Source organism: Musa acuminata, chromosome BXJ1-7 (genome assembly GCF_036884655.1).
Source record: "Musa acuminata AAA Group cultivar baxijiao chromosome BXJ1-7, Cavendish_Baxijiao_AAA, whole genome shotgun sequence".
Classification (NCBI taxonomy): domain Eukaryota; kingdom Viridiplantae; phylum Streptophyta; class Magnoliopsida; order Zingiberales; family Musaceae; genus Musa; species Musa acuminata.
This window is the reverse complement of record NC_088333.1, coordinates 9429262-9457252: the sequence shown is the minus strand read 5'-3', so window position 1 is coordinate 9457252 and position 27991 is coordinate 9429262. Positions and strand designations below refer to the sequence as shown.

General features: G+C 40.9%; 3 protein-coding genes and 2 long non-coding RNA genes across 5 annotated transcripts; 2 read left to right on the top strand and 3 right to left on the bottom strand.

Moving 5' to 3' along the window:
- Nucleotides 1-200: 200 nt before the first annotated feature.
- Nucleotides 201-1939, bottom strand: LOC135679916 (uncharacterized). Its single transcript, XR_010515366.1, has 2 exons — nt 1198-1939; nt 201-669 (listed from the first exon to the last, which is right to left on the bottom strand). It is a non-coding gene; the product is annotated as an uncharacterized LOC135679916 (long non-coding RNA).
- Nucleotides 1940-2650: 711 nt separating this feature from the next.
- On the top strand, nt 2651-5390 carry LOC103991479 (protein SULFUR DEFICIENCY-INDUCED 2). The gene is made up of 4 exons (XM_009410957.3): nt 2651-3018; nt 3593-3805; nt 3912-4067; nt 4757-5390. The coding sequence occupies exons 1-4, from the start codon at nt 2653-2655 to the stop codon at nt 5156-5158; spliced, it is 1137 nt and encodes a 378-aa protein (XP_009409232.2). The 5' UTR covers nt 2651-2652; the 3' UTR covers nt 5159-5390.
- A 236-nt stretch (nt 5391-5626) lies between these two features.
- Nucleotides 5627-11179, bottom strand: LOC135678688 (HIPL1 protein-like). Its single transcript, XM_065191772.1, has 7 exons — nt 10912-11179; nt 10655-10812; nt 8981-9751; nt 8676-8892; nt 6967-7145; nt 6391-6632; nt 5627-6260 (listed from the first exon to the last, which is right to left on the bottom strand). Exons 1-7 carry the CDS (start codon nt 11000-11002, stop codon nt 5870-5872), a joined length of 2049 nt encoding a protein of 682 aa, XP_065047844.1. The 5' UTR covers nt 11003-11179; the 3' UTR covers nt 5627-5869.
- Nucleotides 11180-13932: 2753 nt separating this feature from the next.
- LOC135678691 (uncharacterized) lies at nt 13933-14453 on the bottom strand. The gene is made up of 3 exons (XR_010515052.1): nt 14315-14453; nt 14151-14235; nt 13933-14082 (listed from the first exon to the last, which is right to left on the bottom strand). It is a non-coding gene; the product is annotated as an uncharacterized LOC135678691 (long non-coding RNA).
- Nucleotides 14454-18051: 3598 nt separating this feature from the next.
- On the top strand, nt 18052-20637 carry LOC135678687 (uncharacterized). The gene is made up of 3 exons (XM_065191771.1): nt 18052-18842; nt 19037-19298; nt 20306-20637. Exons 1-3 carry the CDS (start codon nt 18150-18152, stop codon nt 20326-20328), a joined length of 978 nt encoding a protein of 325 aa, XP_065047843.1. The 5' UTR covers nt 18052-18149; the 3' UTR covers nt 20329-20637.
- The last annotated feature ends 7354 nt before the right edge of the window (nt 20638-27991 follow it).

The window sequence follows — 27991 nt, the reverse complement described above, 5'->3', positions numbered from 1 at the left end:
CGGTCCCCTCAAAGATATTGCAAGAAAAGAAGCAATAAAGAGAGGATCGAAAGCAAAAGCGCAGGTTAGAAGAATTGCCGGTTTGGATCTTCTCTTTCTCTTTCTCTCTCTTCTTTTCTCTGCTTTGGGTTATTCCCAGCTAACAGTAACCTCAGAGAGAGGCTCCAATTGTTCTGCTTTAGCTGCAATGGCAACAACGATGAAGAAAGCTAAACACGTCAAGGATGCCTTACCTTTACCTTTAATACATACAATTCCACCATGGTTAACGAGCTTGAACAGTTGCTACAATCACTTGATCAGCAAAACTCCACCGGTCTCTCTCTCTCTCTCTCTCTCTCTCCGGCGCTCAAAATAAAAGGAGGTGGTCAGTAAAGTACTGCAACATCTCTTCACATCTTTGTCTGGAACATCTGAATGCGTCTCTTGTGAGAGGGAAGATTGGACTCTTCGGACATCCCACCGCAACCAGCACTTGGTAAAGCAGAGCACTTTGGCAGAGCAGGAATATTAGAGCTAATGTTTTAGGAGTGTTCAAAGCTGGTCCATTTCCCGTTACATGCAAGATGAGACTCCCATCCTCCTCTAATCCATCTTCCGAGCGGGAGCTTCCCTTCTTCCTCGTACCACTAGGCTCTCGCAGGAGGTCGGCTTAGCTTCCCTGTTCTCCTAAAAAACCACACGCATAGAACCGTGGTTAGGCTCGGTGCAGTAGGAACACCACAGATGAAGGAAACTGGTGACCGACTCCATCGACCTATGGGCCTTTGAAACAGTAACAGTTGCAAGTAAGAAACCTACTTCCTTGTGTTCGTTGCTCTTTACTACACTGTCTGACATTTGCTCAATCAATCTCAATCTAAAGGACAAAGCATCTGTCTGTGCTTGAATTGTCTTTTACATTTACTACTTTAAGGCATGTTCAGAACACACCGTAAAGACCTAAATCCATGTCTAGTTTAAGTCCCTAGTAAAAATTAAGAATTGAGCTTAATTCATCTAAAACTGTAACGGAGTCATCCCTTTGTGTGTGGTAGGCAGTAATATCTAACCTAAACCTAAAAAGAAAGAAAAATAAATACTGTGTAAAGATTTTCCATGTACGAAACCAGTTAGATTCGTTGCATTACAGTTCCAAGAAGCTTAATGCAGTAAGAATCAAGAGAAAAAGAAGAAGATATACACTGTTAGAATTACCTGTTGTGGATGGGATCAGGTCCCTTAGGCACTCTTCTCTTGCTATCATAGAAAGGGTCGAAGCTCCTGTCCCTCATGTGCTGCCTATCTCTAGAGGAAGCCGCAATTGCAACAGTCACCGGTGGCGGTTCTTTTGTTCCTCCACCAATCATAGACACCGACAACATGAGCCCCAAACACAAGAAGAATGTTAGGCCAGTGATCAACGCCCTCATGAACCTGCTACCACACATCCCTTCTCTTTCTTCTTCTTCTTCGTTGACGCACGCCCGCCCCCCCTCAGCAGGTGGCGGAGGAGTTGGAAGGGCAAACCTGGTAGTAGCAGTGAGGGCTCAAGGAGAAGAGTGAGGCAGTAGTGGGGTGTGCTTGTTTTTGGGCAATTCTTATATTTCGGATGGTGTTTGTTTCTTGAAGAGAGATTCTTGTGCTCGTCTTTTTTCCTTTGAACCTTCTCCTTTAATCATTGGAGTTGGAGTAGATTCTGTTGCACTTGTGTAGGACCACGAAGGGAGTTCATGTATATACGCACATACATATATTAAAACGAGCTGGGCATGATGATCTTCTGTGAGAGATGGCAACAAAATAATGATGGTGACAACGACATGTCTTATTCGCAATACAATGATTAAGAAATCCACAAACCTTTGTCACTGATCAGATCAATTGGTTGCCATGCTTTCATATGATTACCTAAACATTTTTGTACTGTTTCAGTAACATTATCATGAGCTCTTCACTCTCTTTTCACCAGAGAGACAGGTTCATCATGGTCCCTGGAAGAAAGCACAACCAAAAAAGAAGACTGGGTGACAGAAACATCTGCCTGAGCAAAGGCCTTAAAGTTTCCACAACAGCAGGGGAACGAAATCATGGTTCACTAACCTCCAAGTCTCTTAGAACAAGGGCTGATGCAGACATGATACTGGCATCATGTCTCTGCAGTGTGTGTATGTATCATGCATCGGATGTAGCTGTAGAGCTCGACGTCACTGATGCTGCCCTCTTTGTTGCATCTTCTTGCCTTTCCAATCTATCCAAATCATTTCTATTATGCCAAGCCATAATGCCATGATTGTTAACACGCTTTAGAAAAAAATACATTATCGTAAATAGATCTATAACATGCTCTATAGATGTTTTGACCCATCAACGGTGCACGAGCGACTTCAACGCCTCAACCAAGCAATGCTATCTTGCGACATGTTGTGTTATGGATCGAGACGAATGACATGAAGAGTAAGAAACGTGCTCGAACCGGAAAGATACGGCCCACAGACCCCTTCCCAGTCGAACCACCGGCGAGCCTAAGAGCTTAAACCGGCTTTTGTTACCCAAACCAACGGCCTTCGCACTTTCCAAAATGGATACTGTGTTTTTCCACGCGATCGCTGCTTTACCGACCTCATTGCGCTCACAGGCGCAGCGTGGGTCCCGCGGTAGTCCGTCGCGGGTATGCGTGATTTCGTCGTGGCCCGGTACGCCACACCAATTGGCTCACCGATTGCGACGTGGCAATATTTATATGGTGACACGAGGATCTCCACCGAGTCCATTCCCAATGTGGACGCCTTCCCGTCCCGATTCTTCGTCTCCCGTTACTTCTTCTTGTTGTTGCCTCGTTTTCACGCTTCAACTCCCCTTCCCATCTCCGTTGGTCGTCCTCAGGTGACTTTCAAGGAAATAGAGAGAACAGAGATGGAAGGAGCAGGTTGGAAGAAGAGAGGAGGAGGAGGAGGAGGTGAGAAGAAGGATCTGTTCCATGTGATCCACAAGGTTCCGCCCGGAGACAGCCCTTACGTCCGCGCCAAGCACCTCCAGGTACTTCTTTTGCTCCCCTACCTTGTGCACGAAGGTTCTGTTGTTCTTGTTGTGGCGTATGGTGTAGTCTTCTCGGTCTTAGCTTTCATATTGTTTTTTCGTTGTTATCAGAGAAGTAATTGTGTTTGTTAAGAACATTCACTTGCGAACGAGATTCGCATTAGCTTCTTTTCTTCATGTTTTTAGAAGAAAAAATGGGCAGAAGATTTGGGAAGAATTGCTTTTGGTGGAGGAACATGAAATTTTAGCATAAGAACAGACGACAAGAGAGAATTAGTGCTTTCCGGATCAGGCCCAACTTTCTAGTCAACTCATATCCTTCTGTAAAGCCAGATGCTGTAGTATAGAGAATAGATCCATTAAACTGACCCATTCGGGACTGAGCTGTTGATGATTTCCTTCTTGGCCATTTGTACCGATGGTTGTCTTATCTGCAGATCCTATCAATGAACAGGGGAGGGGGGAATGACACAATGCATCGCGTTGGGAATCATGTTTATTTGTTTATCACGTTAATCTATGTATCTTATCTAATACATTTGTTCTAACTGAGATTCTTACACAAATGGACCAGTTAGTAGAGAAGGATCCGGATGCTGCGATTTTATGGTTCTGGAAAGCGATAAATGGTAGGGATAGGGTAGACAGTGCTTTGAAGGACATGGCAGTGGTTATGAAGCAGCAGAATCGAGCAGAGGAAGCAGTTGAAGCCATTAGATCTTTCAGGCACCTCTGCTCCAAGCAAGCACAGGAGTCTCTTGACAATCTTCTTATTGATCTTTACAAGGTACCGCAATTGTTGTTGTTAATCTAGAGAGGATCACAAGTTATAGAAGTATCAGATGGTCAATTTTATTATGGTACTAATTGCCATGCAACATTTTGCTGCTCAGAAATGCGGAAGGGTAGAGGAACAGATAGAGCTTCTGAAGCAGAAACTGCACATGATATACCTTGGGGAGGCTTTCAATGGAAAGACAACAAAAACAGCACGCTCGCATGGAAAAAAGTTCCAAATCAACATTAAGCAAGAGACTGCTCGCATCCTGGTAACCTTCTTGTTCTTGATGTCATTGCCCACTGTTAAGAAAAGTATTAATTTAATTGCATCAAGATAGATTTGTTTCCTAATTATGCTGGTATGACAAATAAGCATTGAGGTAGCACTAGAAGCTGCATGTTGTTTGCATGCGCGACAATGTCCTTGGAAGGTAAAAGAGAACCGTATTTTGTTACTTAATTATGTTGTGGTTGTATAATCTAGATTGCACTAGCTTCGGATGCATACTTTTCATCTCTATGAGCTGGTGTTGGGTAGATGAATTCTGGTCAAGCTAGTCTGCAGAGTACTACTATATCCATTCAGAAAAAAACATTTCATAGTGATGAGCCAAAGTTCAGCTAATCATGAGAACAGCTTTATATGGAATAGATGTTGCAACATTTTAAAGATCTACTGATACGATTGCGAAGGAACATGTTCACTTAAATGGCAAAATTAGCAAAACTCAGTTGGTTGGACCGCGTAATATGCAGCTACTATTCTTTTAGTTAAGTCATTGTTCGTTATGACAATCAACTAAAAGCAATGAAATTTATTACTTGTGTTTCCTGCCTGTCTTGTGAAGTTTTGGCGATCGAACCAGTGCATCATTTTGGTGTTTCATTCGCAGTTCCTCAAAGAATTTAACCATACGGAAGTCATTACATCACTGATTTTTAGTATCGTATCTGACAGGGCAATCTAGGCTGGGCCTACATGCAGCAGAGCAACTATGATGCTGCTGAGGTGGTCTACCGCAAGGCTCAGATGATTGAACCCGATGCCAACAAAGCCTGCAATCTTGGGCTATGCCTCATCAGGCAAGGCAGATATCATGATGCCCATCATGTGCTCGAGGATGTCATCCACCGCCGGTTCTTGGGTTCTGATGATTGGAAGACCATAAAGAAGACTGAAGAGTTGATGCATGAGATTGATCTGCGGCCAGCCACATCAACATTAGAGATTGATTTTGGTACAGAAGAGGAAATCATGGGGAGAATCGACCTCTTGATGAGTGATTGGTCTCCCTTCAGGTCAAGGAGGTTACCCATTTTTGAGGAGATATCCACCTTCAGAGATCAGATAGCTTGCTGATAATTGTACTGTTCCATTTTTTTCTGTGCATAAGAAGGTTGATTGTACAGGAATTAGTAATTTTATATGGACTGAATGCCCTGATATCGATATAAGTTGACAGTGAGAAGAAAAAAAAAGCTTGAGTTTGGGTTGAAGCAATTTTTTCTTTGTGTGTCAGGACGCGGATGCTTTTGCCTCAAACCACTTGTACATTTAGAACATGGCAATGAATTTTCATCTAGTTTGTGGATGTTTCTTTGTCTATGTCATCTCAAGTGAGGTGTGGTTGTTAAACTGTGAACTGGATGACCAGGTTTGCATATGTTGATCTATATTGAGCTACTGGTTGAGTGATGCTTCCTTCAATCTTGCCTATTGTCGGATTGCTGCTGGTTTTGCCTTCCCCTCCTTTTGCTAAACATCTGAGTTGTTTACAGTAATTTAATGGATGGAAGAAAAAGTTTTGCAGTTCATGTTCTTAGAATATTCGACCACCAATGAATGCATCCTACAAATTTTAAAGAAGGATACACCATCCTATAGATACAAAATGAAAATAAGATGATAGCAAAATACAAAACCATGTTTTGCAACTCAAGTACTCATCCATTGATGCCCGTCTAAAGCATGCAAAGAGCATCACGGCTGTTCGTGTGGCCTATCACTAATTAAGATACACAGGACATGGGAAGGCTTAAACATAGATCTGCCTCCACTTACCACTCACAGCTAAAGCCTATACCAAATGAGAAGAGTAATCATGATGAGCACCAATCTCCCTTGGATGTTGTCAAGTTGACCTGCAGCTGAAGACAGGCCAGGAGTTGAACCCTCAGTGTCAGTTGTATTCTCCTTTGGGCAAGTGTAGTTACAGAGGCTTGGCCGGACAACCCTGTAGACACCTTTGCTGGTTAAAAGGAATACATCCTTTCTATTATCCTCGCCAAATGAGTATATATATCCCAGCGATGGGAGAGGACTTCCAGCAATGATATCACAAGGAATCGGGGAGTTCTTGGAACAACTAAAAGGAATCCTACTGCCGGTGTAGTTTCCACTGTTTTCCGGGATCTCTGTGCCTGCCCACAGAGCTCCAGCATACAGATCTGTGTATATGTACCTAAAAATGCCATACAAGCAACAGCAGGTCTTACAGTCCAATTAGAGATCACTTTTAAAGCTGAGAAGTGAGATTAATCTCTATATCAAGTTACTTGCTGTGGTTAAAGTGTCCACAAGTTCTTAGTTACCTTCCATACATGCAGGGGTCTGTGGTTGACCTGTATACATAGCCGCCAATAATAGATGCAGAGCCCACGTTTGTATTCACATCGGCGTGAGTATAGCCCATAATAGGAAAGATTGGGTTTATGGAGTCGAGTGATGTATTTCCTCCAGGTGCCCATGGTGAATGATAAAGATCAGGACCCTCGTACACGCGCCATCCATAGTTTCCACCTTTTGAGATCAAATCTACTTCTTCATATATTTCCTGTGATTACATTGGTGTCGATCATCTGACTAATTTATTATGCAAACTTACTTATCTACCAGCAGGAGAGCTTTTCAAACAGGGAATTGTGTTATACAGTGGTATCCAACTTGAATGACAGAATGCAGCATATTACATCAGAATTAGACTTTATGAACTAGCAGAATTAAACATCTAATGTCATACATAACTAGAGTGCTATAAAACATCACAAAAAATAGTTCAAAAGTATGTACATTAGATGCTTAGAAAAGGAACAAACATATTCTACAATGAAGATAGTGTAATACGCATCCAAAACATGCAAACATGCCAAAAGGAAAAGAAAAGAGACCTGGCCAACATCTGCGCAGAAGAAATAAGACGGCCTTTCTAAGTCAAAACTGCAACGCCACGGGTTCCTTAGACCATATGCCCATATTTCAGCCTGTAATTCACTATCAACAGTATAGGCATTATCCTTCGGGATAGAATAGTTTCCCCATAGGCCAAGATCAGTTATCTGACTCTGACCTAGAAATAAACATCAGCAGTTAGTAGAACTGATAATAACACTCATGACAAATTTACATGACAGGTTGCATTAACTGATCCAATATCTGAAGAATTTTTAAAGCACAGTTATCACATTTTTCACAAAATTCAACAAAAATTCTCCAACATAGCGAGTGAATGTGTTCTAAAGATGCATAAAGCATGCTTGTATTATGTTGGAAACTCTTGGAAAAAATAGAGGTTGTTTTAAAGATTAATTTGGCCAGTGTCCAGCTTCACATGCACAGGATACATTCTTACACACATGTTCGCGTCAAGCCAGTCTTTTTCTCATGAGTAATGGAATATGATCCAAGATATGCTGCCACGATACCAGCATAAAATATATTTTGATCCTAAAAAGACTCAAGTACAAGAACTGTTGCCCTGACAAAAGACAAAATAATGATTCTTATGTCCACAGTGAGATTTTCTCCAATTCATAAGATGGTATTTTATTCATCATGTCATGACTGACATAAAACAATAGAAATCTCAATCAAAAAATTAACATGACAGCAGCAAAAAAAATAGATTTTAAGCACTTAATCCAAGCAGTAGCAAGTGTCATGTAATTGGAAGACTGTTCAATTTCTTATCTAGTTGGAAAAAAAAATGACGGCGGCAGATTTGTAACTTGTTAGAATGGTAACACAATATTAGAACTTATGGGTCGCATCGGAATTAATATTATCATTGAACAACAGCATACAACAGCTGATTTGCTTCACATATGTCATGCCAATTTAAGGAGTCCAAACAAAAGAAGTATAGCAGTACATTCTTTGGCAATGCGTCAATATGGGCCTCACATGCAGCACTTAATCTTAGTATGCCACATTGATTGCATGACTTGAGATGTGCATCAAACTGAAACTACTTTGTTAGAACAGATCATGTTTTTAGAACATGATGATTATCATTTATATTTGACTTGAGCAAATGATGACTAGGTTGTGCATACCAACATATCTGTTCATACCCAATGATTTTGAGGTGTATTATCCTATTTCGAAGAAAAGGAGGGTTATGCAACAAGGAATAAGAATTCTCGACTATCGGCATATACAAGACCTATGCTTTGTTAGAAATATTTTGATAATTCTGTTTAAACACACAGCAAAGTTTATAATTATTTTTTAAACAAATTAATATTCTCAAGGTCCAAGAAAAAAGAAAAAAATCTGAACGAAAGTTGAGTGTCTGTCACCCTCTACACACAGAAATCCTTCCTTGGCAACAGTGGAATTAGACAGTGTTGAATAAGTCAGCTTGATTTTCTTCAGTAGCATCGATACTGATTTATCTCAGTCAACAAGGAGCTCTTCAGGGCTTAAACATTTTTATGCACTTAGAGCTTAAACATGATAAGTTGCATATAGTAGTAATCTAAGAAGCATAGATGATGCAAAATTATAAAACCTATCCATAAAACTTATGATGTAATCACTAATTGCAAGACAGAAAATGAAAGAAGAAAAGATTTCAAAAATTTGTCTAGAGACTTACTTGGTATATTATTTATGTCGAGACGCATAATTTTTCCAAGCAATGATTTCTTATTTTGAGCAAAATTAAAAGGATCTCCCTTATTCCCACCGTCACCCATCATAAAGTATAAATATCCATCTGTTGGTCCAAAGAGAATCTGTCCACCATGATGAGATGTATATGGAAGCCCCATAGTGAAAATCCTCCTTACTTCTGATGGACTGGCGGTTGTTGCCTAGAACCAAGGAGCACATTATGTAACATAAAGATCTGGATAAATAATATAGAAAATAAATTCAACTGAAAGAGATTAAAGAATATACTGTGGAGGGTGTTGATGAGGAACCATTAGCAGTAAATTCTGCCACAACAGTTTGATATTGGCATGGCTGGGCACCATTATCATTACCAAGCTTTGAAGGATCACAACCTACATCAGAATTACATGAGCATCTTCCGGAACAGCTTGCTGATTCAATCTTATCACAGTTGTATGAAACAAAAAAACGTCCATTTGTTGCAAAGTTTGGGTGAAATGCCAAACCCATTAAACCAAATTCAGTGTCATAATGAACTTCATCAGTCAAATCAAGAAATGGGTTTGACTCATCAAGTTCCAATGTTCCTCCTGATCCATGTTCTGGAACAGTTGCCAACCATATTTTACCAGCTTGGTTTGACAAGAAGACACGATTAGATCCGTCAGGGTGAGCAGCCATGTTAAGGTAAGATCCATTGCCAATTCTCTCAAGACACAGACCTTTGGGGGTAGTTGAATCTATGCTTTCATTAAACGAAGCTGAGTTGCCATTGAAACATAGTGTATTATCACTAGATGACCCTCCAAATGCTCGACAAAAGTCCGTTTCAGATTGCCAGATATCAGTAAGTTTGGATGAAGAAACTGGTAGTCCAGCAAATGGAGAATTCTTTATTGAAATATCTTTGCAAGCATCCCAAACTTCTTTACAGAAGTCTTTGGTGGAGTCCTTGGATGGAGTAGAGCTTGCTGAGCTTGTAGAGTTGCAGAGGTATGGAACTGTTCGAAGCGTTGGTTCAGTATTGAACAAATCAGCCGAAAATGGATCACACTTCTGCAAGATCAAGGGCAACATGACCACATGTCAAGAAACATGTTTTAAATGCATGGAACCACATATTGATGATGTGAGACACAATTATTCAGGATAAGAACATATTGACATGTAGGGTATAAGAATACACACATTATATAAAATCAGATTGATATAAATAAAGCTGAAAGATACATCAAGTGGCATTTAGCAATATCTGCATCCATCTTGATCCCAAAATGATACACCACATCGAGCATAAAAAAGTGAAAGAGTTAATAATTGCTCCAGAAATTTCTTGCATGGATTGAGGATTTAAAATGTAAAAGTAAGCAGCAAAGATGAACCAAAAGAGAAATAGTTCAAACCTGTGAGAAAAGAGAGGAAGAACCTAAGCAAGAGGGGTGAAAAATTCCAATATTTAAAAAGCAATTTTAAAGCTTGTAAATTACTGGCATGACTTTGAAAGAAAAGTAATATTCATGTGTCAGTATGCTTAATCTAAACACTTACTCCAGGGCTAACTCCAGCTGATATATACCAGAGAAACTTAATTCCACATAATAATGATGTTCATTTTACTGATAAAGCTTTTATGATGTGGCTGACAAGTTAATTTGAAGAATCATCATCAATGAGATCTGTGATTTTTTTTTTCCTTTTCTGTTCAACTGCGATTCAATTAGTTCCCGACTTAAGACCAGTGATATTTACCAGCACAAAGCATACCACCATTTACCAACCTACAAACACAAGATCTGCATTTACTCGGTATGAAGCCCCTAAATCATAATAGGTGTCTATAGAAGCAGAGCAAATAGTTCCTCAGAGATTCTAAGCTTGGTCAGCCACTGCACAATTAGATTAAAGAGAAGACAGTCCAAATTGAAGAACGGTAGTTAGAACTGGGGGCTAAAAGTTCACCGCGCAGAGGATGGATTTCATGACGGCAGCGCAGGTCGAGTCAGATATGTTCATGGACTGGAACTGCTTCTGGATTGCGGCATCATCGGTCGAGTTGCAGCAGCTGCTACTATTGTAAGCACAGAAGGATAGAGGAGCCTTCAGGGTCACAGGCGCCACTGACCACAAAAAGGGCAGCAGAAAAAGGGACATCATATCAGTCTAAAACAAACCTGCAAGAGAAAAAAAGAAAGAGGCGGAGGCGATTCGACGTTTACTTGAATTGGTGCACAGTTGGAGGGCAAGACAGTGAGGGAGGAGGAAGAGAAGGAGGAAAAGAGGCAGAGAAGCCATGGCCAGCGGCCTCATCTCAGCTGGTAGGGAAGCCTGCTTCGACTCCTATCTCTGATCCAAAGACAAGGAAAGAGGGAGGGGGCTTTACATTAAGTTCCACAGGGCAGATGAAGAAGCCATCCATCTATCTCTGATCAATCAGCCATGACCCGATCCGAGTACAACCCCGCAAAATAAAATATAAATAGAGAGACCAAACACACCACATGCTTCTTGGTGGCCGATGGAACATTCAAGGGATGGACTTTGACTTTGCATTACAGTTTAAAGATTTGGCAGCATCAGCTGCGATTGGGTAGGTGGCAGTGATCACTCCCTTTCAGCAAAACTCTGAGCTGATGCGTTTCAACAGGCCTCATAATGGTCCCAAAGTCAGATTTAAAAAAGTCGAAACGTGCATCTTGCGTTTGCAAGACGGACAACAAAGTCATCAGATTTGTTTTTTCTTTGTCGTAATCTCGTTATGCATATCTTCCGACAACCAAATCTCTGCTGATGATTGGTAGCTGCCAGCGCTCTGTCAATATCCGATCCAAACCCAATCCTATTATTTCCATACCCATTGAATCTTATTTAAATCGCTTCAACAAAGAAAGAAAAGAATTGATGGTTAGTTCTTGACAGACTCCGGAAAGACGAACCTCGTCTTCTACCCGTGCACTCTTCTTCTTAGAGCAGGACTTCCTCTGCCTGCTCCGTGTTTGACTCATGCCACTAAGTTGAGCTAATGAAGAGACAAATGGATCCATTTCGGGATCAACTAGGCGAAGACAGCACACCGGATTGTAGCCGCCTTTCTTGGCTGACCGCAAGAAAGCTAAGCTTTTGTGCTTAGTTCATGTGAGCCTGAAAAAGGTTGATTGCCAAGCAGGGGATGAGATTCCTACACATGGATCGTTCCTCAATGAATCCAAATGGATACTCTTTTCACAGCAACTCGCTTTACCAAAGCTTCAAGATCGTGGGATGGAAATATGCATATCGATCACTAGAGTTGACTTTTCCAAAGAACGACACTGGAAATGTCCATAAATAGCTACACGACAAACATTGTGATTGAAACAGACAGATTCATCCATTTTCTTACGGGAGACTAAGTTAAAATTTTAGTCCCACATCTGAAGTTTTATAAATAGTAGCCGTCCTTGTAGTCTATAAATAAAGAAAGATATTTTCTCTCTCATTGAAAACATATCAAAAACTCTTTTTGAGTTATATTGTGGGTGCATTTGGGGATTAGGTTTGGTGGGTGAGAGATTCTTAGTAGAATTCTTCTCGTCTCCGTCGAACAATGTAAGTTTCCTGTGTTCTTTATTACTGACATTTATCTACTTTTATTATTTGTTGTTCTCTGCTTTTTCTCGAATTCCTAAATTCCTGGGATCATGTGATATGTGATGACAGATCACATCTACTTTTATCGGATAGATTGAATCGATAGCCCTTCATAACAATCACCTAATGCACATAAATCATACATTGTTGATACAAATGCAGGCTTTATCAAATTTAGTATATGTTGAGCGAAACAAATGAAAAGATTTTTAGAAAAATGAGAGGTCGGTTGGATGGATTAGCACAATCACAAACAATTTCCACGATTCTTATAAGAAGTTATATTGAATTAAATGAATAAAATCTTAAGAAGAGTCAAAGCATCTGAAGTTTGCTTGTTTGGAAGGTATCACTCGTACTGTTATAATTATTTTTTCATGTGACATGAAAAAAATAGGAATAATTTTTTAGTATGATTTTTTAATATTTTGCTTAGTGAATAAGATCAAACTATTGGAATATTTATGTACGAGATAGAGATTTGAAGTATATCCAGAATGGTATCATGTTTGAAAGTGTTACTGAATTTGACCAAAAAGTTTATGATTGAAATTGCATCGTTCAAATCCAAAGTCTTGTGTTTTTCACTCGGGCATCATAGCTACTTAGTTATCAACTCTATATGTTAAATATATGAGCATATTTATTACCATTAATTAAAGCAAAACATCTCGTTGCAAGTGTATGAGCATATATTCTCCCTCATTTCCTCTCTACTTTTTCTTTCCGTAACTTCACTTTTGTTTCTGTTTCAAATCCGACTTCCTCATCAATATTTCTATTCTGTCTTTCGTATTCTCTTTAGAAGTTATCATATACTCTTGAAGAATAAGTGCATTTGATAAAAAATATAGAATGATACAAGTTAACAAGTAAAGAATCTCCCTCTGCAACCCATATAGATTGCAGAACCTCACTGTGAAACTCTTTAAACTCACCAATTTCTTGAGACTCCAACAAGCATGAGTACCCCTCAACTCAAAAGTCAGACTTTAATTGAATCTATCTTGCACATGATGTACAAGTGAGTAGAGTCACTGCATGATATAGTTGCTTGTTCCTTTGACTCTAAAGACCATCACATAGGCAGTAGTCAATGTCTTGACGAACACAGAATAGACTTCAAGAATTTTGAATATTATTAGAGATATGTTCCAATTAATATTTGCTATGATTGTAAAAGAAAGTATGTATTTTGAGAAGAAAATCGTGTTGTTAATTAGCTATTCAATCATGTTAGGGTCAGCAAACTTTTTGATCTTTAAAGGAATTCATTAGCACTGGATTTAGATTTTTTGATTCGTGTTGATGCAGGATTATTTTCTTTCATCAATAAAATTCTTTATTTTTTTAAAAAAAAAAACTAAATTTTTGCCGACTATATTCTGCCTGTATTCTTGCTGCTGGAGAAAGGGAAAGCAGTTTGATGTGTCCCAAATCTGATTCTAAATTTTCTCCTCTGCAAATAGTTCTGCGCGGTTTGGTTTATTTAATGTGAGTGGAGATCATTACCCAGAAATTTTTGGTCTTCCAAAGTGTCTCGTTGCTTCGATTACACACGAAAAACTTGGAGCAGAGATTCCACAACAACAACAACAACAACAACAGCATCATGATATGGATATGTTATTAGAGCTGCAAATGTTCACATGATGAGATGCATGGATATGTTATCGAAAGAAGGTATTCAGCCGACGCATATGACGGATGGATCGCAGCAGCACTCGTCTATCAGACAGCAACAGCACAGAGCAGCGAGGCTGCACCGAAATGAAATTGAACATCAGAAAGATGTGTATGGTAGAAAAGAAAGGAAGAAGGTGCTTACCATCCTTCGAGAAAACCCGGCTCTCTTCTTGGTGGTGGAGCTGCATACTGAGGTGGTGCCATCACTGGCGGCCCCTGATAATAACCTTATATCCCAACCCAAAAATCAAAACACTAAGAAACTGGAACAGTAGATGCAGAAATCTGATGGGAGTGTTAGCTTACCTTGAGCAGGGTACGGGTCGGCATACCTCGGGTCGTTCATGGTGGTGGAAGGAAGTGATCGTGAAAAGAATGATGGAGTCAGTGGCTGCCACCGGAAGAGATTGGGGATGTTGGTGAGGGAGATGGTAATTTATAGAGGGAGAGAGAAGCCGGGAAAAGAGTATAAGATTTCTTAAGGAAACGAATTTATTCCACCGCGTCTGGAAAAGCAGATGCTGTCGTGCTGTAGGCAATGCCGGTCTCTCTACTTATTCCCCCCCCCCCCTCTTTTTATTTTTTGACCTCCCACTCTCTTTTCTTGGAAGAATAGCCGGAGAAAATAAATGGATTCGCTTTTAGGGGCCATTTGTAGGTAGGCATTCGAAAGAATGGCGTGAAATAGAACCCTAATATTTGGGATTAATTTTTTTTAATAGAAGATGTTTTGAATTATTTGAGATTTATACTGTTTTCCGATTTATTAGAACTAAGCATATATTTTTGTTATGGGTCCTTCTAAAAGGGAATTTAAATTTTAATCACCATTTTTTCATCTAAAGACGTTAGATTTAGAGGATTTATATCATTTGAGTTACAACTAAGCATATACTCAGTTTCCTCTTGTGAGACTCGTATCTTCTTAGACCCCTTTGGTTATTAGAGACCAAAGTGGATTTTGTGGGTAAAGAAATTTCAAACTCTACACAGATTCCAAGTATGAGGAATATTGAATTGAGACTTTTGTTAAATGGAAATGATGATATGATTTATATTTGTTAGCATAACATGATGGGAAAAATATGAAGAAGACATGTATGTTGGTAACAAATTCTGTTTTATGTTCATAATTATATTCTTTCAAATATTATTGGTATTTTGTTATATTTGCTGCCAGAGTTAGCTGAATATTTTCTATAATAAGTGAAATTGAGTATTCTAAACGTTTATGCATTAGTAACAAACATCTCATTTTGTTTTCGATGTTTTATTTTAATCGATTTAAAAATTTAAGTTTTATGAAAAATCAATAGAAATTATGGGGTACAATAAAAAACTCCTGTCATCTCCTCATCATTTATTTTTTTCTTTTATGAAAAAAATACATCTTAACTTAGATTAAAGAGTTCATACAGAATAGTAGGAGGCAAATTGCCTCTCTAAAAAAAGGTTAGCAACATTTATTCTAGCCAAATTTGCTAGTATGTGAGCGAGGGAGGTGTGTTGTTTTGGAATATTGTTCCATTAAAAACGTTGCATGTTAAATTTTTTCGAAGGTCTATGAAATTTTGTTGAGTTATGTAAGAAGTGCATAAGTTGTTTTAAGTCCGACGAGACCTGCAGGAAAATGATATATTCTCGAGAGATCATTTGGAGACCTTTGATTACCCATATCTCCGCTGGCTATAAGGGATGAAGCTGATGGTGAGATGCAATAACTTATTAGGACAATATTGGATTCTTGATTGGAGATTGCAAAATTGGCTCATGCAAATTGAGAGAGAAGAGAAAAGTATTGTTGGTGGACAACGAAGAGAGTTATCGATATAGTCTAAAAGATTATAATCAAATAGGAGATTAGAGAATTAAGTACGTCAAGCCGCATAGTTACCACATTTATATAATTTAAAGGGACGAAAGTTGCATTTATGGTTCCTGCAAGAACAATAATGCGGGAGCAAGTAGAAGTCTGCAGCGATGACAAGGATCAGATGACAAGACCATGCGGAGAAGATGTCCGCCAAGCTCTTGACTGGTCGCAGTCGCAGCTGCTCGACCCAAGGGGAGGCGGGCGTTGGAGGTGAGACACTTGGAGGAGGAAGAGGATAGGCGGCCAGCGGCGCTGCGGGAGACGGGCTTGCCCGTGGTGAACTCGGCGAGGCAGAGAGTCTGCGCCTTCTTCTTCTCCTTGGGGATCTTGGAGGCGACGGCGGCGGTGTGGAATGGTGGTTGAGATTCGGTGTCGGGATGTTGGGGATCGAGTGGGTGGACGTCGTTGGTGAGGAGGTCCTGGAGGAACTTGATGGTGTCGGGACTCCAGAAGCGGACGACGGACCGGGACTCGAGGGGACCCTGATGCCGCTTCGTCCAGGCGGCTCCCCGACGACGACTGGGCGTGGAGGCGCCGGTGGAAAGAGGTGGAGATGGCGGCGCGGCTAGTGGGATGAGGCACCCCTGTCTCTCTCGAGCGGGATGGGGCGGCGCCTGCTATCTGTTGGGATTAAAGGAGAGAGTTATTTAGAAAAGACTAGAGAGAATTATTTATTGTTATAAAAAAATGCATTATATATATATATAAATAAATATAAAGAGAGAGAGAGAGAGAGAGAGAGAGAGAGAGAGAGGCGAACAATCGCACAAAGTCGAAAGTAAAACATGAGAAAGTCATAATAGGGTGGAGAGAGAGTATCAAGGAATGAGTATGTACGTAAAAGGAAATGTGCAAGAGAAGAAGAAAATTAAGTTAAATAAATTGAAATAGGTATTCTTTTATTGGTTGTGAGAATGAAATCCTCTCCATGTTAATCTCATATTATTTGAATCTTTGATCACTTTTGCTAAAATAGTTTCTCATACATTAAAATCTGAACTAAAATACTTTACCATATTATATGTAACATAATAAATGAGTTTAGCGAATAAGTATCATAAGGATCGGGTCAAACGAATCACGACTTTAGTATCATAATTAAATATTAATTATGATCCACGAGCTTAAGTCGACTATAGAATGGACAAACACTAACAAATAATCGAACTCTTTATTCACTTAGCCATGAAATTGATTACACTCATCTAAATCTGGATAATGTGAACAAAGCAAAAGAAAATGAAAATAGAAATCCGTGTAATGCTTACGGCCATCGGAACGCGCACGACTCGGCGAAGGACCGCCCCTTACGCTCCAAACACGGTCGAGTCACGTGCGACTCGGTCCACGCGGTGCCGGGTCAAACATGGAAACCCGCCCGTCGTCTTTCCCCGTCGCAAGTCTTGTCACCATGGCGTGCGGGCCGCGGCGGCTGCACTCAATACCGTGGACCCGTAATGGCTTCTGTGCATTTACCTTCCCTGCCATCGGGCCCACCACCCTCCCCCCACCAATAACCACTGAGGTACGCTGAAGGTAATTGCGCTTAATTAGATGTTCTCGAACTCCGCTCGCTTCAACGCTCCGGACGTTACATTCACCATTCTATTCGAACACAATTTGATATAATATAATATAATATCGAGAACATTTAATTTGCGGATAGCGGAAGGCAACAGCCGCAGTTGGCTAAATAAATATATGCAATTAAAGGCATGAATTTCTCAGAAACCCTCTAATTTGATTGTTGAACATTTCGAAAACGCATAAATAATTTCTAAAACCAAACAAATAAAATGAAATACACAACAGAGATGATGGCTGTAAATTCTGTGGTGCGATCCACATCACCTTAGAGAAGCTCCAAGAAAATAGTGATATTGCAATCTGTGATAGGACGGACACCCGTTAGATTGATGTGATTCGAGTCTGTCAAAGATTTATTTCCCTCTTTTATACAATGTTATACAGTTCTATAAAATGAAATTATACTTAATAATAAGAAAGATATGTATAACAGGAGGTGACACGCATTGCAGCTACGGTCATTTCGAGGGAAAGCGAGGAGAAACAAGCGAAGAATGGTGCAGTAAACCATAACCGTCGTTTCCTCGGTGCCGTGTCTTCCCTGCGCCTTCCAAAGTCAATCACCGTCCCAAAGAAGCCCAACCTCTGCCTCTCCGTCGTTCTTAAAAACCCCTTATCTTCTCTTCTCCTTCGTCTTCCCTCCAAACCCAACCACTCCTTTCCTGTGTTTGAATTGAGCTGATGGAGTTGTTCGACCGGGCGAAGGCCGTGCGCCTGCGGGGCCACCACGGCAAGTACCTGATGGCCGGGGAGGACGAGGAGCGCGTGATACAGAGCCGTCACGGCTCCGACCACGCCGCCCGCTGGGACGTCGAGTTCGTCGATGGCGGTCGCGCCCTCCGCCTCCGGAGCTGCCACGGCCGCTTTCTCGCAGCTACCAGCCAGCCCTTCCTCCTCGGTGCCACCGGCAAGAAGGTCATTCAGGCTCCCGCTGCCGGTTCCTTTAACGATTCCTCCCTCGAGTGGGAGCCCGTCCGCGACGGGTTCCAGGTCAAGCTCAAAAGCTACTCCGGCCACTTCCTCCGTGCCAACGGCGGCGTCCCACCCTGGCGCAACTCCATCACTCACGACGTCCCCCACCGGACTGCCACCCAGGATTGGGTCCTCTGGGACGTCGACATCGTCCAGATACACCCCACCCCCGCCAAATCGCGCTCTTCTCCTTCCAAAGTCCCCTCCGCCATGCCGCCACCCTCTGCCGCCCCCGCCGTGCTGCCGTCCTCGACCTCACGCACTTCTCCCCCTTCCGGGCCTTCTGACCCAGATAAGTCTCCGGACTATTCCTCCTCAAGGTCAACGTCGCGCTCCTCTTCTCCAGACGCTGTTTCATCTCCGCACAAGTCCACCTTCTCGCCGACATTGTCCAATCGACAGGTCAGTTAATTTTCGATATAACATTCGCCCTCGTGATTCCTTTTCAATCCTACAAGAGCATGATTTTTATTGTTGTTCATGGAATTTTGCCTCCGATAGGGGCCTGCATCTGTGACGATTTTGATCCTTGTTCTACAAATTTAGATATGATGAGCTCGCCTTGAGCATGCCGTTTACATGTTTCATTCTTACAGACCCCAGCACCGGGTCGGACTATCCACTACACCGTCGCAGATGACAACGGCAATGTGGATGACAGTATGGAGTGGCCTTCCTTTACTTTTATAGGAACGAGTGTGCCTGAGTTGACTAGTAAATTGAAGAAGATGACGAGGCTCGATGATATAATTGTGTGCACTCGCAACCCACTGAACCACCGCCTCAGCCCTCTTTATTTGCAGCTGCCTCCAAACAACAGAACGATGCAGCTTGTAGTGGTCGATGCCGAGTCAAGTTGTGAGTTCTCCTTAACCTTGCGAATTATGCTATTCTTGTGATTTCATCTTGTTTTCAGTTCCAATTATGTGGTGTAATTTGCTCCAAGTGAATCTCTATCTTATCGAACAATAAGTGCTGACCCAAATGTTTTTACATTCATTTGTGTCATCATCCAGCTCTGTTCATGTCGATAGAAGTTCTCTAACTTATTGCATGTTTTAGATATACCAAACAAAATTCTTGTGCACCACTCTACCTTTTATGTCATCAAATGAGAAACAAAATTCTTGCCCGAATTTGTTTGTACTCTTTTGCTTATTGCCTTTTAAACTATAAGGTTAGCTAAGGGTGTATGGGAGAGGTATGTTATGGTAATCTAAGTTCATGGTACCCAGTTCTCTCTAAGTTGAGGCTTGACTAAAGAGAAGACATCAAGTTCTACATATTGGAATTCTTAAGGGTCAAAGACAGAACATTAAACTTGGGATCTAGAAGGTGGAACGGAACAACGACTAGGTGGATTGATCAGGATGGTGCATATGCCAATGAAATGTTTGATTATACTTATCGTTTCAAAGTTAGGATGACTCACAAATTTAGCCATCCATAACCTGGTTGGATTCTTGTTGTAAGCACTCTAGCATGTTAATATGTTTATCTACCATACTATTCTTAATTCCAAAGAAAATTATGAAGTCCTTCAAGTCAAATATGGCTACTTAATTCGTGATCTTTCGCCAAAAGCACCTTGTTATTTATAAAACATTTGTGTCATTATGCTGTTAGCTGGATTTGGTGTCTAGCACCGTTTCTAGTCTTTATCTCATCATCTTGTAGGTTTTTCCCTTGCGGTTCTCACCGGCTACTTTTAGTGATGTGTTGTTGACAGAGTCATATTGCAATTTCCTATCTAATGCCTTCAATATATTCTCATGTACAATACTGCATTAATGCATTTGACAGACTTGATCTTCATAAATTTTCTCTCAATCTCTAATTCATTATTTTTCTGTGCGCCTTTTCAGATGGAGCAAGTTTTGATATTTGAAGGATGAACTTCTACCGTACCGCCGGAATGGTTTCGTCTTTGTCCAAAGCATGCCGGACGAAAATTTCAATCATTCTTGTCAAGCTGCTGGTGTGAGGTCTTCTTCATACGCTACGCCGGGGATATCCGCATTGGAAGAGAACTGGTAAAGTCTGGTCAGGTCATGTGACTTGCTAATTTGTATAATTTACTTTGGACACCAGAGAGTCATGCTGAAAGATAATCTCCATTGAAAAATTTCACATTGTTTGTGGAAGACTTATTATTGTGTTTCATATATGTATATATGTGTGACTTATTATTGTTCGAGATTTTGGCCACTTCACATTTTTGCAAAGACTGAGAAATACTTGGATGTCTATCTCGTGGAAGGGAAACATCCAATGGAATTCTGCTGGTTTTTGTATCTTGATTTATCTTGCTGTGAGATGTTTCTATCTTGTTACTGAAGTGATGATGATTTCTTACCAACACCACTCTGTATGCTTGTCATTATAAGCTGCAGTTACTTGTGGTGAATTAGATAGACTGTAAGCTACCATTACTTGTTTCTTCTCAGCTATAGCTTCATCCTGCAGATCGGAAAGGTTTGCTTGTGGTGAATTAGATAGACTGTGACCTCGAACAACTTGTGTTCTAACGCCCTTTGAGTGCATAAGTCATACCCTCTTGTATTGGTTTGACTTTTGCATGGTCGATCCAGTTTTCGTGGTACTTGGGTGTGAATCCGATGACACAAGTAGCTTCTCAGAGGTCAATTTGCGCTTGATAGTAGATTGGTGGTCCTCCTCTTCTTCCTCCAGAAGCAATATGTCACTTTTGCTTGGCTACGAATTGCAAATCAAACGCCGAAACCGATAGATAATTTATCGTCAGCTGACACGCATTGTCACTTAAGATCTAAGTTATTTATCGTTCGTTTATATGTATAAAGATTCCAAGCAGAAAAATAAAATTTATTATGACTAAAGTGATAATTATAAACACACGAGGATAATTCTAAATCTCCTCTCTTTTTTTATAACATCATCCTAAACTTTCTTCTCCTCCTATAAGGTATAAAATCATATCATAAACAGAAAATTTGACAAGGAACTCTCTCTCCTTTCTTCAACTACTCAAGCTCATATTTATGGATGTTAGTATTACTAACTTGAGCATCGAATGAATTATGTTGGGAAACCTCTCATGACCTTGGTCTTCGTATATGTGACATCTTGAGAGCATAAAATTTTCATCTTGGGAGCACAATGCTTTCACATCGAAGATATCTTAGATATTCTTGCATACACGAGTATAGACCACGTCGGGCTGACCAAGATATCAATGACATTTTCTTTTAATATTTTGACAATAGAATGAGGGCTAGATATCATAGGAACGTCTATATACCCATCCTTATCCTCTCAATGGATGCCCCAACGAGGAGGCTCCACCTCCAACCTATAATACTTTTACTCAAGGAGGGCAACTGTCGTCCTTCTCATAGGTGAATGTGTTTATCTCAACACAAATACTGACAGGGCACTAGCATTTGTTCAATGACCTAAGCTCTTCACCTTAGGGGCAAACTCGAGCTACCTGCTCGATCCCACAGAGGCGTTCTTAAGCCTTGCGAATTAAATGTATTTGCACATGGGTATGTTATAAGTTATTGCCCCACTCCTATCTCAGCTAGCCCAACACATGACACCACCATCTCAACCACAATCGACATCTCAATTGCTGTTGGCACTAGCACCCATTGGAGTCCTTTCGACTGATGCAATACCATATCTTAAAATCGCCTACGGTCTGCAACACTACTAGCCAAGGGAGCCTTTTGCTCCACAACAATGGAATTTCAATGCACCACCACTCTTCTTTACCCTTAATCCAAGACTTAATCGATGAATTCAATAGATAACTCCCTGATGGTTCGGTTGAGACAAATGGACCAATACTTAGATGAGATGTGATGAAAATTCCAATAGTCCAAGGTAGGGAATCTGGTAGATCTTACCTTAGATCGATCCTCATTCACCCAAAACATTTAAGTGGTGCTTAGCATCCTCTAGTTGGTGTGTCAATTCGGACGCTCGAGCCTCTGCCTCGATGACAGCAGAGGAAGCTCCACCTTTGTTTAACTCTTTAACTTTGACCCTAAGGTTGTCAACCATGGTAGCATGCTAGTGAATGATGACCCTAGTATCTTAGTGAACCAAAGTCAAAGGAGCAAATAACATCCTAACTTACCACCATTTTGTTTTGGTAGTAGGTGTCAATTAGGACCTTCAAAGGGGAGCCATAGAGTTGTTTCATCATCCTCGAGCATAAGGACCTATGACAATACTGCTTTGCTATCAGACTTTCGCATTACACCTTCTGCATCTCCTTAAGACCTTTCCATCAGGGTTGTAATAGTGTCTTTAGGGTCGGGTTCGACATATCGACTATTTGCAAGGTCATGAAGGGCAAGGGCTTTCCTTTACATAGGTCCAACATTGATCTCGGCCTGCTCCCCCTCTTTCCCGAGTTTGACTTAGAACTTTGGCCTCCTGAAGGTGCTAGCACTGTAGTCGAGGGAGGCTCTATTTCTCAAATCGACTCTTCCTGTGTGTCATCCCTTTGAGAGCACATTGTCCTTTTTCCTAGGACTTTGTGTTTTTTTTTTAGTTAGTCATTGCTACCATGACAGCCAAACCGAGAGGATTCAACTCCTCTATCGATGTGTAGATTCATGCTTGACCGTGGCATCTATCGAGATTGAACGAGGCTCCACCACCTCTATAAAGAGCTGAGCTCCTTCTTTTTCAGGGCATGTAGATTTATTCCTATAGAGGATTCAAATCACAAAGCAAGGAGAAAATAAAAAATCAAGTAAAGCAAGGAGAAGTTTGGGTCATACCCCAAGGAGTTCAGCTAAGACCTGCATCGGTCAATCACTTGTTGTCTATCTTTTGGACTGTCTCAAAGGAAGAGAGTATGTCTCTCAGTTACACTTGATTTATCACCTCATACAATAAGAATAGAAAGGTGTTGTCAATGTAATGTGCTGACCAGGTTAAATCCCTAGTCTTGACTCGAGCTCATAAAAGTACTCCTTCTAGACCTTATTATTGGAAGGGGCATCGTTGACCTTGAAACCTCCTTAAACGGCTAAATAATAACGAAAAATAGATAGCAAAGAGAGTACGAGTTGGGATAATGTCGACATGCTCGTATTCCCCGATGAATACTATAGATAGCATTATGAGTTGGGTACCATTTAGGAAGGTAATATTTCTCACTATTGAAGACAAGATACTATCACTAGATGAAAAGGAAGATGGAGACCTGACTCAAGGGCATCACACGACAAACAAAAAGATTAGGAGCAAAATCAAATAAACATTGAGCAGGTAAGGCAACTTGCAAGTCAAACTTGGATGAGATAAAATACCTAGTTCTCAAGGGAAAGAGGTGCACTCACTACCAAATCACAATCATAAAAACTTCTCATAATCTCCAAGTCTCGAAGAACTATCAGGTTCACTAGAGAGGCCCCTTTTGATGAAGAGGACCTGACCCTTAGACTATTTGAAGACAAAGCATGAACCTTGACTGATTGGTGGCTACAAGATCGAAAAAAAAAATTATACGAGAAAGGAGAGACATCCTAACCTAATACAAAAGAGCAAAATTGACATCGGGACGAAGGACTCAAAGATCAACCTACCTTATCAAGAACCCAGGTGAAGGGAAGTGTTAGGATCAAGAGCACTAAGAGGGGGGGGGGTGAATTAGTGCAGCGGAAGTCTTATAATAATTTAAAAACAAAAAGCTGCGTTCGTTCAAAAATGATTAAGATGCAAAAGCAAATTCTCAGTTTGTATCTAAGTGCAGTTTGCGTCTAAGCGCAGATTGCGTCTAAGCGCAGTTTTGCGTCTAAGCGCAGATTGCGTCTAAGCGCAGTTTTGCGTCTAAGCGCAGTTTTGCGTCTAAATGCAGATTTACGTCTAAACGCAGATTTACGTCTAAACGCAGTTTTACGTCTAAACGCAGTTTTACGTCTAAACGCAGATTTACGTCTAAACGCAGTTTTACGTCTAAACGCAGTTTTACGTCTAAACGCAGATTTACGTCTAAACGCAGTTTTACGTCTAAACGCAGTTTTACGTCTAGACGCAGATTTACGTCTAAACTTTGAAACTCGTTTGTATATTCGCAGAAGGCAGTATGCAGTTGAAATCAAGACGTAAACGTAAACTGAAATCTGATGATTGAGCGAAGAAAGCCGATTTACGTCCGAATGCAGTTTTACGTCTAAATGTTGAAACTCGTTCGTAAAATCGTAGAGGACAGATTGCAGTTATTAATAGGATTGAAATGTAAGTGTAAACTGCAAGGAAGCTCGTTCATAAAAGCGCGGAAAACAGTTCTGCAGAATCAAACGTAAACGTAAACTGTAATGTACGAAAATACGAGTTTACGTCTGAATCCAGATTTGGAAGAACAGCACTTAGAACTTGTTCGTGAAAGCGCAGAGAGCAGTAGTGATGAGGGAGGTTTGCAGTAATGATAAAGTGCTCGAAATTAAACGCAAACCAGAGATTTAGAGTGGTTCGGTCAGCCTTGACCTACTCCACTTTTGGCTTCCTCCACCGATGAGGTTGCCGACGTCAACTAGCTGCCTTCCTTCAATGGGTGAAGGCCAAACTTCCCTCTTACAGTTTCTCTCCTTTTGACAGGCTTAGGAGACAACCTTTACAGACCTTTCTCTCCTCACTTTACAGTTGAAAACTTGAAGAACAGAAGGAGGAGACTCAAGGCTTTACAACACGTTTGAGCTCTTTAGAATCACAGAAAAGATCACAATTTTGGTATATGTCTGTTATCTTTTCAGTGCTGAATGGGTGGGGTATTTATAGGCCCCAACCCAATTCAAAATTCGAGCTCAAAACGATCAAATCGATCTAATCCCAGAATTTCTGGGATCAGGCGGTTGCACCTCTCGACTGGAGAGGTGGCACCGCCTGGCAGAGCTCGAAGACTGAGCTCTGCCGATTGCTTCTTCTCTGCCAGAGCTCGAAGACTGAGCTCGATGGTTGCATCACCTGGCAGAGCTCGAAGACTGAGCTTGGTGGTTGCATCACCTGGCAGAGCTCGAAATCTGAGCTTGGTGGTTGCATCACTTGGCAGAGCTCCAAACTGAGCTCAAGCTGATGCACCATTCTGCCATAGCTCGAAGACCGAGCTTGGTGAATTCATCACCTGGCAAAGCTCGAGACTGAGCTCAGGCTGATGCACCACTCTGCCAAAGCTCGAAGACTGAGCTTGGTGGTTGCATCGCCTGGCAGAGCTCGGAACTTGAGCTCTGGCGGTGCAACCTCTTGGCTGGAGCGGTTGCACCTCCCAGCCGTGCAGCCCTGGCGGTTGCACCTCCTGGCTGGGGCGGTTGCACCTCCCAGCCCCTCAGCCCAGGCGGTTGCACCTCCTGGCTGGGGCGGTTGCACCTCTCAACCCCTCAGCCCAGGCGGTTGCACCTCCTGGCTGGGGCGGTTGCACCTCCTGGTGCAATCAGGGTCCGAATGGTTCACTCCATTCGACCCACTTGAATCTTTTCAGGGGCCCAATTGCCCCAAGATTAAGCTAATGGGATCACCTCCCATTTTCCTGCTTAATCATCGTGCTAACTACGATTATCTCTAAGACAACTTCTGCAGCTTGCTCCGATGCGTCAATCGCTTCTTCCGGCGAGTTTCCGGCCAACTTCCGTCGATCAACCGACAACCCTCGGTGATCCTTCTGCGGACATCCGGCATACTCCTGGACTTTGCGACGATCCACTTGGCGAGTTCCGACGAGCTTCGCTTGGCAAGCTTCTGGACTTCTCGGATCTGTTCTCTCTGAACCTCCGACGACCGTCCGAACTTCCGTCGAACTCTCGAACTCCCAACGTGATCATGATCTTGACTCCGGGGCAAATCCTGCTGCTTGTCTTAATCTCATCGTAGTTAATCCTGCACACTTATCTCAACACATAGATTAGATAACAAATGACAATTGACTTCATCATCAAAATCCGAGATTCAACAATCTCCCCCTTTTTGATGATGACAATCAATTGATAAAGGAGTTATCCTTAACTCCCCCTATCTATATGCCATAGTTGAGATAAGTCAACCTTGAATTCAAGACCTAAGAATTCAAGTGACGCATCGATAAGTTAGATCAGTTAAACTTATCAATGCTCCCATCATGATGCCTATCATGATGTATCTCTTCAAGAATTATGTCAAGGCATGACATACATCAACAAGTTTGTATGATAGTGTTTGTAACCAATCATCATGCAATCATATAAAGCTACGAAGGACTTTTTACATGATGCTTACATTTGAGATTTTCTAGTAAGTTTGCATTTTCTTCACAATATCAAATTAAGATATGATGCAAACTATAGTACATGTTCACATATCTCTTGGTGATGCAAGGATGGCATAATATTGTTTATAGCATCACTCAAGTATTTGCAACTATGACATAGATATGATTATGGCAGTTCAGCTATGACATAGTGTATATCAATTCATATTTTTCTCCCCCTTTGTCATCAACAAAAAGCATGATAGCATTATCAAGCAAATAAAGGAAGTCATGACACATATATCACTTTATTGTTTTTGCTTGACGGAGGAAAGTCATTTACCAAGGAGTTTTCATAAGAGTGTACGGGAACATCCCATTTTTAGCATACAACTCGAAAAATGAACTTTTTACATGCATTTGGTTAAAAATATTTGTCACATAATTTGCAACATGTTGTTTGATCAAGCGTTCTCAAGGCATGTAATAGTAATAACATCCGAAAAATAATTTTGATGTAGTAACACAATTATTTCAAGTGCAGCATTATATCATATTGCATAGCAGGATTTTTATTTCAGCAAGTGTAGCATTGCATTACATGGTAAGATATCAGTTCGTATGATGCAAATTTTTGTTTGATACATGGCATGATAGCAATCATAATAGCAACCATATCAATGTCATACTACTGACTTATCAACTCACATTGGTATGTTGCTTCATATTTTCAAGGCATAGACTTTTAAACCTTTTTAGTTTCAGTGCAAAAACTGAGATAAACAATAAGAGATGTTTGCAAATATGCTTACACAGACAAAGATAACCATATCAGGGTAACAGCATATCAGGTAACCATAAAGACAAAGTCCTTCATAAGGAGTTTACAACATGTCATATCAAAAACATCAGATGTTTATAGCTTCGGCCCAAAAATATTTGGGTAGGCTATGTTCATTCAACATGGTTCTAGCCATTTCTTGCAAATTTCGATTTTTTCTTTCTACTACCCCATTTTGTTGAGGATTTCTTGGAGTAGAGAAGTTATGGTTGTATCCGTTGAGTTCACAGAATTCTTGGAAGTCATGGTTTTGAAATTCTCCACCGTGATCACTTCTAATTGACGAAATCATAGATTCCTTCTCATTTTGAACAAGTTTACAAAACTTGGTAAAATGTCTAAAGCATTCATTTTTTTGTTTTAAGAAGTAGGTCCATGTATATCTGCTGTAGTCATCAATAATGACAAAGGCGTATTTGCTACCTCCTAGACTCGATGTAGAGATTGGTCCGAACAAGTCCATATGGATCAATTGTAAGGGCCTAGAGGTGCTTA